Source organism: Haliotis cracherodii, unplaced genomic scaffold (genome assembly GCF_022045235.1).
Source record: "Haliotis cracherodii isolate W230 unplaced genomic scaffold, xgHalCrac1.p SCAF_13, whole genome shotgun sequence".
NCBI classification, from domain to species: domain Eukaryota; kingdom Metazoa; phylum Mollusca; class Gastropoda; order Lepetellida; family Haliotidae; genus Haliotis; species Haliotis cracherodii.
Window position 1 is genome coordinate 16,712,587 of NW_027266268.1, and position 12,886 is coordinate 16,725,472.

At 43.3% G+C, this 12,886-nt stretch overlaps 1 protein-coding gene across 1 annotated transcript in view; it reads right to left on the reverse strand.

Moving 5' to 3' along the window:
- LOC139459674 (E3 ubiquitin-protein ligase UBR4-like) overlaps positions 1-12,886 on the reverse strand; it is a 159,208-nt gene that overhangs the window by 44,133 nt on the left and 102,189 nt on the right. Inside the window, exons 79-92 of the mRNA XM_071241293.1 lie at positions 11,727-11,814; positions 10,968-11,096; positions 10,694-10,758; positions 9,946-10,006; positions 8,759-8,937; positions 7,500-7,638; positions 6,710-6,835; positions 5,853-5,981; positions 4,365-4,522; positions 4,031-4,142; positions 3,108-3,290; positions 2,066-2,150; positions 990-1,114; positions 170-296 (exon numbers count right to left, since the gene is read on the reverse strand). Of these exons, the coding sequence (XP_071097394.1) occupies positions 170-296; positions 990-1,114; positions 2,066-2,150; positions 3,108-3,290; positions 4,031-4,142; positions 4,365-4,522; positions 5,853-5,981; positions 6,710-6,835; positions 7,500-7,638; positions 8,759-8,937; positions 9,946-10,006; positions 10,694-10,758; positions 10,968-11,096; positions 11,727-11,814 (1,706 nt within the window). The remainder of the gene's footprint in view (positions 1-169; positions 297-989; positions 1,115-2,065; positions 2,151-3,107; positions 3,291-4,030; positions 4,143-4,364; positions 4,523-5,852; positions 5,982-6,709; positions 6,836-7,499; positions 7,639-8,758; positions 8,938-9,945; positions 10,007-10,693; positions 10,759-10,967; positions 11,097-11,726; positions 11,815-12,886) is intronic.

A 12,886-nucleotide genomic window follows, 5' to 3' on the forward strand; every position in this document is an offset into this window, starting at 1 on the left:
TAATGTGTGAGGAAAGCCCGAAGTGATGCAGGTCTCAGACGTTTACCACTTCGGTGAAACCCACAAGCACAGGTATTGTGCTGACAAACCTAGAAACATAATCGGGGCGAACTGGAATTCGAACTGGTAAAACTGGTGGAATTCTGTGGGTTCTAGTGTTGGCACTCACCTCTCCTGGGCAGCCTCTTCCTCCACTGACAGTAGGAGTAGCGTGGGTCTCCAGCCAGCCACTGCTTCACATCCATGTGGAACTTGGCCGGCAACAGGTACTCACTCATCCCAGCCTCACAGCCCTCCTGTAATGCATCAACATTAAGGACTTTCCCAAGACTGCATTTCTGCTTGCATGTAATCATCCTCATAGGTATTTCAAATGTTTTTGGCTTTCATTATATTTTTATTCAAGGTGTGTCCTGCATAATGGAAACTTTCAAACCAGTAAGTAGAGAAATTTGTCTGTTATGTACTCAATTGAGCAGACTCAAATGGTAATGCTTCTTTATGTGAGCAAATATATTGGTATTTTGTAGTTTGAGGGACAGATTTTCATCCCCTGTGATTTCTAGAGATTTTTACACGGCTTTTAGCAATATTCCAGCAATATCATGGCGGGGTCACCAGACATGGCCTTCACACATTGTACCCATGTCAGGAATCGAACATCGGTCTTTCGGCGTGACCAGTGAATGCTTTAACCACTGGGCTACCCGACTGCCCTGATTTTTAATGAGCTTCCTCAAATAGGAACTCACATGACACTCATCTCAAGCTCACTAAAGGATCAAAATGAAGCCGTCTTGTAGATTATTCTATTGCACGCACAATCTTTATTTCTAACTTTGCACTCAGCAGAAGAAAAATAACAGCTAGTGCTTTTTAGATTATTTCTTTCACAACATTTTGGGAGGGGGAATCCGTACACCTGTTTTATAAGTCTCGCCTTAAGCATGTTGGTAAGAAGACCATGACCACTGAAACCAAACACTCACCCTTTTCTTGAAGATGACGCCATCGTTCCTGACGAGACTCTGGAGGATGCGGAGACAGGGCAGTGTGATGCTCTCCATGATTACCGGGCTCTTGATGTGCATCCCCATCAGGAACAGTCGCATCACTGCACGAAGAGTCAGAGAGTGAGTGAGTGAGTGAGTGAGTGAGTGAGTGGGTGGGTGAGTGAGTGGGTTAGTGGGTGAGTGGGTTGGATGGTGGGTGAGTGAGTGAGTGGGTTGGTGGGTGGGTGGGTGAGTGAGTGAGTGAGTGAGTGAGTGAGTGGGAGGGTGAGTGAGTGAGTGAGTGAGTGAGTGAGTGAGTGAGTGAGTGAGTGAGTGTGCTGTGCTTAATGCCACTTCACAGCATGTCTGCCTTATGTCGGAGGGAAGCACAAAGTGATGCTGGATTTGAATGTTTACCATTTTAGTCAAACTAACAAGCAGGGTATGGTGCTGATGCATCAAGCTTGTTTGTTTATTTGTTTATTTGTTGTTTAACGCCACACTCAGCAATATTCCAGCTTTATGATGGCGGTCCTTAAATAATTGCATCTGGACCAGACAATCCAGTGATTGATATCATAAGCATCGATCTACGCAATTGGGATACGATAACATGCACCAACCAAACATAATCGGGGCGAACCGGGATTCGATCAAACAATCATAGGTTTCTGGTGGGCCTAAGGGACGCAACTCTGCACAGCGAATCGCAGTGCCTTAAGACGACTGGGCCACCCGTGCCCCCTGATTTTGTTTAGAGATGTAGGTTACTACAATTCAGTTCTGAAGTTAAACTTTCCAGGGTGCTGTTGTACAAAGCGATCTTAGCGCTAAGTTGATCGTAACTAAACATAGATTTACGACAGTCGTAGCGCTAAGATCGTTTTGTACCACGGAAACCTGTTCGGTCAGATTGGTTCAATGGTTGTTGTTTAAACCATAACATTGTGCACACGTCGTTGACTGTGTTTCAGTGTACCCTGACAACACAGGATGTTCATACTATCAACCCCTGGCTTGTCTGGACCAGAGATTGATATAATGAACCCAGGTTACTCTGACTGGAGACTGACCACATCGCACTCTCTGTTCCCAGCAGGTGTCGTCCTGGTTGAGGGAGCTGGCAAGCAGCAGGATCTCATGCCGCACTGATGAACCCTGCAACAACACAAACATCCTGTCAAGCATCTGTAGTGTCATATATTTACAGACTAGGTTAGACTCTGATCTGAGGCCTATATCCAACCTGAAGTTGATTGTCTGCTTAGATTGTCAGAGGATGAGTGAGTGAATGAGTCTGATTTTACTCCACTTTTAGCAATATTCCAGCAATATCACGGTGGGGGACACCAGAAATGGGATTAACACATTGTACCAATGTGGGGAATGGAACCCAGGTCTTTGGTGTGATGAGCGAATGCTTTAACCACTAGGCTACCCACGGACCTGTCACAGAATGACATTCCCAGGATGTCATCACATACACATGATGTCATACACAGGATGTCATTCTTTCTCACAATGGTGTCAGGTGGATCAATGTTATCAAAGGAAACTGCCTGTAATATTCTTGTGTTTAGATATTGTTTCCCCCAGTGCTATATGAACACACTCATATCCTTTGGATCGTTACTTTCAGGGTAAGGGGAGGGTGGTTATAGAAGTCTTTTACAGTGTTAGAAATTGGCACTAGTCCTATAGTCCTTGCCAAACTGCCCAATAGTGAAGGTATCCTAAGGACTAGTAGAAAATTGCCCTTTTTAGGGGTTTTGCTATATGTTCTCATAGAAGGACTAGTGGCCTAAAACTGTTAGTTTCTATCGCTGCTTTTATCATTCATTATATTTCATGACTGTCAAAAGAAAATGGAACCAATGTGATAAACAGCAACAAGAGTTGTTCTACCTTGAGCCCACATCAGTCTAAGTATGAGACAAACTAGATGGAAGGGTTCTACTGATACTCTTTGATGGCAGCAGTAACAGCTACGCTGACTGTTATATGTGTAAGCAGTGTTTGAAGACAAGCAAATGCTGTCAAATACTACAGGAGCAATCCCCCAGGACGGTCCAGGACACCAGTCAATGTCAAACACTGAGTAAGTATGAGACCTACCAGATCAGGGTTGGACTGATGTCCCTTGATGGCAGCAGTGATCCTGGTCATGATGAGGTTGTTCATCTCCTCCGTGCCGCGGCGGTTGTCCTTGGTCAGTAGACACAGCAGTGAGCGCACCTCGTTGCGTACAGGCAGGGTGCCATGGCGCAGGTTGTAGTCAATCAGCTGCTGGATCATGCCCTGGGGAGACAACATTCAAAGTCTAATCATATACATTCAGAGGTGGAATGAGAGCGAGAGTATGGATTTTCCAGGCCTTTTATATTTACCGTATTCGAGGTAATAAGTGCCCCTCTCTAATAAGGGCCCACGGCGATATTTGCTAATATATTGGCTCGTGAACAATCCCAATTAGCACCCCTTCCGATTGATCAATGTACACAAGACTTATTTATTCGCGTATAATACTCACTCGTGTGTTATATGCACCGTTACTTATGGGCAATTAAATTCTGGAAACATATATCTGTCGTATATAAACATTTGAGGCTGTCAGCACAAACCACGAAATTTATCTTTCAACTCTGTTTTTTCCACAAAAATAATATTCTAATAAGAGCCCCTTATTTCTAATTTTGAGATGGGCGCTTATTACGTCAATTACGGTAATTTGAATGCTTTGTCTTGTAAAATGTCTTCAAGTTTGGCATTAAGCTTAGCTGATGACAGCTCATATGTAAGGATTAAAATCTACTAAAAAGGATGTACAATGGTTGGCTCGAGCTGGTAGACTCAAAATAATTTGAGTGAGCCATTAGCAATATTCCAGCCAAACAATATCAGGAGACTCCAAGATTATCTTCATACATTGCACTTTGTTGGGTGAATCAAACCTGGGACATTCTCATACTGGGGATCAACGCCAAATCCTCAACTTGCGAAAACTAAGCACTGGGCCACTATCACATCATCTGACTTACCTGGCTACAGAGGATCTGGCGCATATTGCTGTTGGTGACAAGGGCTCTCAACAAAGTGATGCAGTGCTCCACTGCCGAGCTGGCACAGCCGTAGCAATTGGTTGGACGCAGGCTGAGAGATACAAATCATACATTAGAAAATAAGACAATGCTATCTGAAACGTTTGTCTCTAAGAATATGTCACTGTTCCAAGATGGTGACATGGTCCATGACATAAGCTTACTAAACTTTCAGCATTCTGAGTCGCATTATTATTGACTAATGACAGCTTTTGAATTGTTGTTGTATTAAAAACAGTATCTATGGGAACTCTCATATAGTAATGTATCTCACCTCTCCTTCTCCCTGCGGGGCGTGGCAGCGGCACACGATTCCACTTCCTTAGCCTTGGAGTCCTGTCTCCCGAAGAACATCTCCTGCCCCTTGACGGCCACAGCCTCTCTCTGCTGTCTGTCATACTCCACCAGCTCCCGCCGACATGCCAGTACTTTCTGTCATGGTCATACAACAACTGTACTCAGATGTCAGGGTCATACAACAACAGTGTACTCAGGGGTCAGGGTCAAACAACAGTGTACTCAGGGGTCAGGGTCATACAACTGTACTCAGGGGTCAGGGTCATACAACAACAGTGTACTCAGGGGTCAGGGTCATACAACAACTGTACTCAGGGGTCAGGGTCATACAACAACAGTGTACTCAGGGGTCAGGGTCATACAACAACAGTGTACTCAGGGGTCAGGGTCATACAACAACAGTGTACTCAGGGGTCAGGGTCATATGACAGCACTGTACTCAGGGGTCAGGGTCATACAACAACAGTGTACTCAGGGATCAGGGTCATACAACTGTACTCAGAGGTCAGGGTCATACAACAACAGTGTACTCAGGGGTCAGGGTCATACACCAACAGTGTACTCAGGTGTCAGGGTCATACAACAACAGTGTACTCAGGGGTCAGGGTCATACAACAACAGTGTACTCAGGGGTCAGGGTCATACAACAGTGTACTCAGGGGTCAGGGTCATACAACAACAGTGTACTCAGGGGTCAGGGTCATACAACAAGTGTACTCAGGGGTCAGGGTCATACAACAACAGTGTACTCAGGGGACAGGGTCATACAACTGTACTCAGAGGTCAGGGTCATACAACAACAGTGTACTCAGGGGTCAGGGTCATACAACAACAGTGTACTCAGGGGTCAGGGTAATACAACAACAGTGTACTCAGGGGTCAGGTTCATACAACAACAGTGTACTCAGGGGTCAGGGTCATACAACAACAGTTTACTCAGATGTCAGGGTCATACAACAACAGTGTACTCAGGGGTCAGGGTCATACAACAACAGTGTACTCAGGGATCAGGGTCATACAACAACAGTGTACTCAGGGGTCAGGGTCATACAACAACTGTACTCAGGGGTCAGGGTCATAGAACAACTGTACACAAGGGTCAGGGTCATACAACTGTACTCAGGGGTCAGGGTCATACAACAACTGTGCACAGGGGTCAGGGTCATACAACAACTGTACTCAGAGGTCAGGGTCATACAACTGTACTCAGAGGTCAGGGTAATACAACAACAGTGTACTCAAAGCTGAATTCATAGGTCAGGGTCAGACAATGCTTTACCATCCACACCTCATTCAAAAAAGTCCATGTCTTGCAGAGTAAAAGTATGACAAATAGAACTGTTATTTCTTTATTTAAACTGTAAACACCTGAAAATTAGATTTGATCACATGGAAAACTTAAGGAATTACGATGTTATCTGGCATTGAAGCTTTGAGCTACTAAACACCAATTAACAACTGTCACCTGAATGATCTTGCTGAGTTCATCAAAGGAGGTCTTGCACTCCACACAGTACTTCTGAGCCAGCATTTGGATGGCCTTGTTGACACTACTGGCCGGAACTCCACCTCCACTGCCTGCGGTGGGGACCTCCTGTCACAATCAGAGTGAGAGATATTTTACACAGCCTGCAGCAGTATTCCATCAGTATCAAGGTGGGGGAACACTCGGGTGGCCCACATGGGAAATGGTACCTGTGTCTTCAGTGTGATGAGAGAATAACAAACAAGGACACTTACAGCCTATATTCGTGAGGGTACTCCCCAATTGTGACTTTCTACTACTTTATTCTACTTATTACTGATATCTGATGTGAAGAATAATGTTTGAAATGTCAACCATACAGAGAAACTTCAATAAAGTCATCCCATTGTTCAGATGACATAATGTATCAATTTGTTTGTTTCTTTGTTTGTAAGTTTGTTGTTTCACGCTGTACTCATCAATATTCCAGCTTTATGACTGAGATCTGTAAATAATTGAGTCTGGACCAGACAATCAAGTGATGGACATCATGAGCATCGATCTACGCAATTGAGATACGATGACATGCATCAGCAAGTCGGCGAGCCTGACCACCCGATCATGTTAGTCACCTCTTACGACATAGTTGCTATCAATTTGTACACAATATGGGAACAAAGGGTACAGCATATTGTTTTGTTCTCAACAATGAAGCAATAAGATCCTGTAGCTTCATCTAAACAACCTCAACTGAGAATCACTAATGCAGTAAAGTCAAACTGCAAACATAAGAAAGTTATTACACTTGGGTCTTTCTACCCTGACAGATAACACTGGACATGGTGTTGTGGCCTTACCCCGATCCTATCAGTGTTGTGTTCTGTCACCTGGATGAGGAGGTTCTCCAGCAGAGGCCGATGGGACTGTAGGTTCTTGTAGATCTTGTCCGCTTTCTCCAACAAGCTGTTGATGGTGCTGATAGCCTGGGAACAAATAAGAAAGACTGATGTCTACAGAGTTCACAACAATTTACATCTATCTTCGTCTGAGATGTTTTGGCCTAGTAACTCCATATATGTATTCTATATGTATCTTTATAGCTTTCAATTTAACCATCATCACATAATTATAAGTGCAAGATGTAGTTCACCAAATTTCGTATATAATTGAGTTATGGCCAGGCAAACCAGTGGTTGATAGCATGAGCCAAGGTCTTGAACTTTGAGTGAGTGAGTATCGTTTTACGACCCTTTTAGCAATATTCCAGCAATATCACTGCGGGGGACACCAGAAAATGACTTCACACATTGTACACATGTCGGGAATCGAACCCGGGTCTACTGTGTGACAATCGAACGCTTTAACCACTAGGCTACCTGACCACCCCCTTGAACTTTGAAGACTCAGAAAACTTTGAACACTTATGAAGTAATACACTTAGAAGTTCAGGGTGTCAGTGGTTGGTTATATTCCCTTGCACTTAAAATAGATAAATTCAGGTGAATACTCCCATGCCCTGAGGATAGAGATTATTGAAACCCAGCATCTATCTTCAAATGATCTATCAATCTGGAATAAACGCATGGTTATTTGTCCTTACATAGAAGGATGGTGTCTTTATTCAATTGCGTACACAAACAAACTCACCTTCTTGCGGTCGTCTTCACTCTCGATGGGGTCCACCGCACAGCAAGGTTTGGCAGTGAGAGTAAACTCGAACTTTGCATACTTGCAGAAACCACAGGCATTGCACAGGAAGGGATCCTTTTCATCATAGTTAATAGCTCTGAACAGAAAGAGAGGGCGAGGTAAGGCGAGGTGAGGCGAGGCGAGGTGAAAGGAGGTATCAAGATACCAGGTTCCACTTATGTAATGAGTTGGGTTTAACGCCGCTTTTAACAGTATTCCAGTCATATCACGGCGTGCCAGCTTAATGTGGGAGGAAAGCCCGAAGTGATGCAGGTCTAAAGACGTTTACCACTTCGGTGAAACCCAAAGGCACGAGTATGGTGCTGACAAACCTAGAAACATAATCAGGGCAAACCGGGATTCCAACCAACAATCATAGGTTTCTGGTGTGCCCAGGGGAGGCAACTCTGCACAGCAAATCGCGGCGCCTTAAGCGACTGGGCCACCCTTGCCCCCCTTATGTAATGATGTGCATGCAGGTGTGTGGGGCTGCTTTTACTATTATGAACTTCTCATGGCTATATTGTGAGATCAGTGAGATACCATGCCGGTTTAACATGGATACCCCACATGGACTCTAAGCTGACCAGTCCTTTGTATTGTCCCCTTAATGGCGAGTGCCAGGCAAGGAAACAACAAGTCCTGTCTTTTAACATCTTCTTGTTTGAAGTGGTCGGGGCATCAAACCAGATATCTTCTGCTCTCTGGGCAAGAACCCTCAGTCCCACCCTACAGGCAGTCAGGGGAAAGATGGTTTTGTTTGTTGTTTAACGCCGCAATATTCCAGACGGCGGCCTATAAATAATTGAATCTGGACAAGACAAGACGTTGTCACATGGCCCTGGCCTGTGGCAGAAGCACTAGGCTGGCCCCTAGGAACTCTGGGTAGGAGTGTGGTCAACTAGTTGAGTGAAAGCAACGATTCTGGTGCTGACAAATCAAGGATGATAACTAGGGTGAATGTGGGATTCACATCTACGTTGGGTTTAACACCGCTTTTAACAATATTCCAGTTATATTGGGCGTGTCAGCTTAATGTGGGAGGAAAGCCCGAAGTGATGCAGGTCTCAGACGTTTACCACTTCGGTGAAACCCACAAGCACAGGCATGGTGCTGACACAACTCCCCACGACAAATCGCAGCTTCTAGATATATACACACTCCCGGGGTTGGCTGGGACAGATGGTCATATTGAACGGACTCCTCACGAGACGTACCTGCACTTGTGACACTGAAACACATTCTCCCCACAGTTCCCACACACCCCGGGGTTCGCTGGGACAGACGCGCTACAGCGAGGGCACTGAAGAGTCTCTGCTGTTGCTTGTAGGTTGTCAAAGAAGTCAGCATACTCAATCATCAGGTTGCAGGCCACGATAGGAATTGGGAACTCCACCTGAACAAGAAAACATTGTGTACAGTCCAACAAAAACAACCAGTGCTTGACAGTTCTGTTCTCCCCAACCTTTAGAATCATAATGGCTATGCTAGTCAGCAGGAGTAGCCACTAGTTAGAGGGCTTGTATAGCTGCTTTTGGTCTAGTTTTCATAGCTTATGACAGCCCAAATGTCAAGAGTAAATCTACTATGCTGGATGGATGCTGAAGGTCAAGCTTAGGCTGACATGCCATCACTAATGAAGCTACAATTCCAGCACACTGTAGCTACTTGGGACAATGCATGCTATTTGTTGACAATGTCATGTTTCAAGTTCAAAAAGTAGATAGAAAAAATTAAAATAAACAAGACAAAAAGTAAGCGGCGCTCACTAATACCCTCGATCTCGACTTGAAGATATTTCTAAATTCAAAACATGAAAAAAAAAAAAATCCACTTATCGAAATCAACTGTACCCCCAATAAGAATAAATAAAGTAGTTCTGACATTAAAGGTGGCACAAATGTCGTGGCAAATAAATATTTTAAAGTTCAAAACACTAAAAAATAATATTTTACAGAAAATACACGTCAAACATTAAACTTTTGACTGCACCTCTTCTATTAGTATGACAACTGTTTCCTAAATGTGAAAAGAATACATAAGTAGTTTTCAAGTTATATGTCCCACAATGCTTAAGTAAAACAATTCTAAGTAAACAAATGAAAAAAAGCTGTATTTTTTCAGAAAATCCAATTATTGAAATTTAACTTCACACTGGACCTCTATGATAGGTATTAACCAATTTTGAAACAAATCTATGTTGTAGTTTTCAAGTTATAGGTGAAATGAAAAAAATATCCTTGGAATGATGGATGGACAGTATTCCTTGGTGTAACTATATAACCCAACCCTATTAGGTAGGAGTATAAAAATATTTTGGCAAGCAGACAAAGGACAAATGGACAAAGGCTGTTATAGCATACTTGGATTGTTCTTTCCAGCAAACACTAGCTGTGACCCTCACCTTGACATCAGTCTGTCCAGCTGTCAAGGTCACCTTCCTCGCCTTGTGCCACAGACCAGGTCTGAAACGTAGCATCAGTCAATGTGTGACACAAGAACATGTTGTCCAACAAATGCAGGGGTCAAAGTACTGACCTCCAGAAAACTGACCACTCTCAAACTTCCCGAAAATATTAAACACACAGTATTATCAGCCATATTTGTGTTTTCAGATCTTAATTGTCATATATAAGGAGCAAAAATGTCTTATGCAAGCCTGTGGTCCCCTTCAGTGAGAGAGCATGGTTTTTATGCCGCTTTTAGCAATATTCGGGGAACACCAGAAATGGGCTTCACACATTAACCCATGTCGGGAATCGAACCCGGGTCTTTGGCATGATGAGCGAACACTTTCACCACTAGGCTACCCGAGCGCCCCGGTCCCCGTAAGTAGAGTCGGAAACTGGTTTTGGTTGGTTGGTTTGTTGTTTAACGCCGCACTCAGCAATATTCCAGCTATATGACGGAGGTCTGTAAATAATCGAGTCTGGACCAGACAATCCTGTGATTAATATCATGAGCATCGATCCACGCAATTGGGATCGATGACATGCATCAACTATGTCAGCGAGCCTGACCACTCGATCCCGTTAGTCGCCTTTTACGACAACATAGTCACCTTTTACGGCAAGCATGGGTTGCTGAAGACCTATTCTAACCTGGACTCTTCACGGGTCCAGATAAATCCCTGGGGAAGCTATAGCAATTACCTGTTCTTGAGCTCCACCACAGCCTGGACTGAGCGGTTGTTGTAGTAGATGTTCAGACTTCTCACCTGCGCAACACCAAATAGACGAGTGGAAACTATTCTAAATTTATCCATATTTGGTGGTGTTGAAATATTGATCAATTAGTTCCAAATGTTTATGAGTGACGATGAAACTATCAAATTTGGTTCGGTACATGGTAAATTCGGTCAATATATGTTGAAGTTATCCAAGTCCCAGAAGTCCCAGTAACCCCAGCAACCCAGACACCACTCACCATCTTCGTCCGCTTCAGGTCACTGATGCGGAGCGATATCTTGGAGATGTTGTGACTGCCAACCAGTTTCACAATCTGCGTGGTTGTCGTGAACTTGGAATCCACTTTGATAGCAGACAGCTTCAGACTCTGCAAGACCAATTTGACTTTGATTAAAGTATAATTTTGGTATTCGAGTGACAATCATGAGATACTGGGTACCTATTATGCCATGGCATCCCCACATACCCTGGGGACCTATTATGCCATGGCATCCCCACATACCCTGGGGACCTATTCTGCCCTGGCATCCCCACAGGACGACAAGCATGGGATACTGGGGACATTCAAATTTGGGACAAGAAATAAAATGTATTAAAAATAAAATTCTTTCTTTCTTTCTCTTTTATTCTGTAATAAAGACCTCCAGCCCAGAATACATGTGTATATAATCAAGTCACAACAATTTTAAATTACAAATAACAATTACAATCATTAAGAAAAGATCTACTATAATCATCAAAAGTAAGTGAAGCACCCATAAACTATATATAAAGTTGTCTCCCTTTAACCTCTGAGAAAAAAAATTAACTGGCAGTATAGACTACACATCCAAATTCCAGTTGATAATGTTTTGTGAACCAGTCAGACTGCAGCACACACATCCATTCCATTTATGATATAGAATTAGGAATTCTTCCATACTAACAGCACCCATCTGGTTCTATAATAACACAGCGAGGAAGACTATTTCCTCCACTTCTACAAGCAGCTACTCACAGCATAGGGGACCTCTGGGTTGTTGCAGACTAGGCACGGGTCACTCTCCAGGTAGTACCCATCGAAGTCCACCAGCCCCTGCAGCATGCTGCACACACAACAACAAGCTGTTTACAAGCCTTAGAGACACACATAGTAGCAAATAATGTCACGTGACCAATTAAATTACTGACTTATGTGTATATCACTTTGTGGACCAAAACTGACGGATTTCGACCCAACACCGAAGATGCGATGCTGGAAGGCTAGACACAACTGACAGCTATACAGTGGAAACCGTTCCATAGCCAAGTTAGTCAAACCAGTTAGGTTGACATTGTATATATTAAATCTATGTGTCTGTGAATTACTAATAACTTGTATGTATATATATATCAACCAGTTACTTTTGAACCATTTTTAAAAAAGAAAAAGATGTAGAGGGTAGTAATCATAATAAAAATCGATCATAAAATTTAGTTACATTGAAGTTAAGACTATGTTTGTCCACTTCACCAGAAGTGAAATGGTCATGTTATTTTATGACAACACATATCCATGATCAGTTATATTTTGTTGTGTTTGTTTGCAATATTCCAGCTAAATAACAACAGCCAGTAAATAATTGAATCAAACAATCCAGTTATCGATATTGTGAACAGCGATCCATGCCATCGGGCACGGAGCAACACCATCAAACATCCGATCCAATCGGTTGCCTCTTACCAACACCCTACTTTGGTGACAATCAATTCCAATGTGGAATCCCCACTGGGGTAAAAAGGATCACACGGAATAATGGGTTAATATCATTTAACCAAATATTGATCAGTACCAGATTGTGGAAGATTACAGAAACAACCTGAAAAGTGAGTGAGTGAGTGAGGTTTTACGCAGCTTTTAGCAATATTCCAGCAATATCACAGCGGGGGACACCAGAAATGGGCTTCACACATTGTACCCATGTCAGGAATCGAACCCGGGTCTTCAGCTTGACGAGCAAACGCTTTAACCACTAGGCTACCCGACCGCCCCCAACCTGAAAAGAGTTACAAGTGCTTTCCAAAACAGCTGCAACCCCTTTACAGCTATTTATAGAAGTACCAAATCATGCAAAATGGTAAATATCATTCATCTTCCTAAGTGAGTATTTGAAAGTGCATTAACAGGCACACTGCTAC